Consider the following 2,844-nt stretch of genomic DNA (forward strand, 5'->3'; position numbering starts at 1 on the left):
TCACTTGTCCTAACTGATGTGACAGCAAGCTTAACCGATGTAGTGCATTCCCAGCACATATTTTTCTATGCAAGCTACTCGGTACCTCGGGAAAACGATGGAATGAATCATGCAACAAGGAAGAAAAAAAAGAGATAAAGAGGCCGAAAGGTTGTTTGGGACCGTAAATAGTGATTTATAAATAAATAAATAAAGATATTTATTTATTTATTCAAAACAGAAGAAAATGGTCTTAAACTGCGGCGCACTTGCAAACGAAGCTTTGAATAAAGCTGAGCATCAGAATTCTGTTTCCTCTTTTTTGTTTGTTTGTTTGTGTGTTTTGCACATCGCTCTTTGTGCTGGGTTGTCTTACCGTTGCACTTTGTCATTTATTTTTCTTTTTTCTTCTCTTTTCCTCTTTTCTGCACATTCCTTTCACCACACCGAAGCGTGCATATGTGTGCTCATGAGCGGTGAGTACCATTGAAAAGAAAAATAAAATAAATTAGTGGAGGTGAACATTTTCATGTTTATTCATGTGTAGGCGGAAATGTAGTGATCGACAAGGAGGGAACAAGTGTAGGACCAATAATAGTAATTGCGTGTTTAGTTACAATGGATGCGAAGGCAGCCAAAAGATATTTCCCAAATCTCACATGAGGGCACGACTTCGCAAACAAACAAACAAAATATATATGAAAAAAAAAACAACAAAGAAAACACTGTTTGCATCTTCTTTCCCTCATAGCGGTTATATTCTCCACATTTTTTTTTACTCTTGTGTTGCGCGACTGTACCATTACTGCGCTGCGTGTGCGTGTGTATCAAACATGTCATTCTTAACGTGCTGCAGCGGGTCATGCAGATGATTAATGATGAAAAATAAAACAAACAAAACGAAAAAAATAATAATGAAAATAAGAGAAAAATAAACATGGAGGGAAATAAAAAAGGGAAATATGCGGAGAAAAAGAGAGAGAGAAAGCAGTAGTTTTTTAGTGCGTTATCGTACAGGTTCGCATGTATGAACAGTTGCGTTGCAGTATGGAAGGAATTTGTGACGGAGGGTCGTACACGTTAACTTATCTTGAACACAATTCTTCTCCCCTGCGCTCTCCTCTTTCCTTTGGAAAAAAAAAATCATTTTTTAAAAAAAATAACTTCATTGACGAAACAATTCGCACGTATTTACACATCTACGTACGTACACATAAAAGTCTAAATTTGCTAAGTAAACAGCGGAAAAGTGCTAATAAGTATTTACACAAACACACACGCACGCAGACAAACAGGCAGGATCACTACATTTACGAAGACACCACGCCATTAAATTTTCTACTCCAGTTTATACGCTTAATGTCACAAGTGCCAATTACCGCAGAACCCGCCGTATTGGAGTCCATTTCTGTTGTTGATGGCACCGAAGTGAATGAAGCACCTAACTGTGTTTCTTTACTAACTGAAGAGGTTGCACCAGTAATTAAAGCACCTCAAAACATCAATTCCGAGGAGATGATTGTGGTAGTTCCTCCATCGTCAGTTTCTGAAGAAAAAGAGGACACGTCGGATGAATCAAAACCTCCGTTTGAGAAAATTATGGAGGAAGAAAGGGAGGAAGTTGTTGTAGTTGTGAATAAAGCAGTGACCCCTTCAACAATTGTGAATGAGGATGAAGAGGGAAAAGCGGATGTCCAGCAACCTCCAGCCACGGATGAAGTGGAGACAATGACAACAACAGAAGCAGAGGAAATATCACAGGTGCAAATAGCGGACGCTGAAACGCCTAAAGCTTCTGCTCAAGGAAAAGTGGAGGTAGCGACTTCAAAGGAAGCAGAGACCGATGCTGATTCGAAAATTTATGAGGACATTATTGGTGAGGAAACGATAGCAACAACTGTGGATGACGAAACTTCTTTCAACTGCCGCAAGCGCAGCCGCTCAGAGAGTGGTGCTGGTGAGTTATTGCTTGATTCTGCCAATTACAACGGTGTAAGTGGGGCTGCTGTGCAGAAATCTGACACGGAGGTAAACCTGAAAGAGATGGACTACGCAGGCGCAAGTACGACGGAAAGTGAACCCGTTGAGCAAATGCTGTCTAGCGTTGAATAATATTGTTATTATGTCCCTCCCCCTCCCTCTCCCCCAACAGATGGTAACAACAGACGTTCGTTTTATGTGTTGACCTGTTTGAGCTAAAACGACTTCAAATATTCACTTTTCTCTTCGCGTTTACGCCATTAACGTTTGTTTTTACTGTTTTTCTTTTTTATTTTGATTCGTGTCCGTACCCTGTTGCTAACGTGGGAAATTTTACCTCCAATTCTAATGGCAAGAAACAGAGTGCCTGCCTAATGGAAGGGGGAAGTTACGGAATGAACTCCCTTACCCTTTGCCGCTGTTTGACAGCGGGTGCTATAATAATTATTATAATGACATTATTATTATTATTTTCTATCCTTTAACAATTTCTTTTTTTTTTCGTTTGAGGGCATTGCCAACTGCAGTTGTGCTTACTATTGAGGATTCACATGAGAGATATGTCAGCACTTGTGTGTATCTGTTTGAAACACTTTTGCTTAAGACATCCTCATCTCGCCCATTTGTATTTTCTCGTTCCTTCACAACGGCTTGCCATGTTTTATTTTCACTCTATTTTTGTTTTTACCCACCCTTTATCTTAAGTTATTACACCTCTGTCTTAACAACTTCCTATTCGGCCACGCTGGTTGGGTTACGATATGTTGATTTTTTTTTTGTATCTCTTTGCTGCTGACTTCCCTGTTTGCTGATACCCTTCGCTTCTACTGCGTTTTCTTTCCCCTTTTTATTTACTGTTGTCATTATTATTATTATTTTTTTTTT

At 39.4% G+C, this 2,844-nt stretch overlaps 1 pseudogene across 1 annotated transcript; it reads left to right on the top strand.

Annotated features, from left to right (window-relative positions):
• Nucleotides 1-1,026: 1,026 nt before the first annotated feature.
• On the top strand, nt 1,027-2,091 carry TEOVI_000446200:pseudogene (annotated as a pseudogene). Its single transcript has one exon. A coding segment is annotated over exon 1 (1,065 nt).
• Nucleotides 2,092-2,844: the final 753 nt, after the last annotated feature.

Source organism: Trypanosoma equiperdum (genome assembly GCF_001457755.1).
Source record: "Trypanosoma equiperdum strain OVI genome assembly, contig: ctg_907, whole genome shotgun sequence".
Classification (NCBI taxonomy): domain Eukaryota; phylum Euglenozoa; class Kinetoplastea; order Trypanosomatida; family Trypanosomatidae; genus Trypanosoma; species Trypanosoma equiperdum.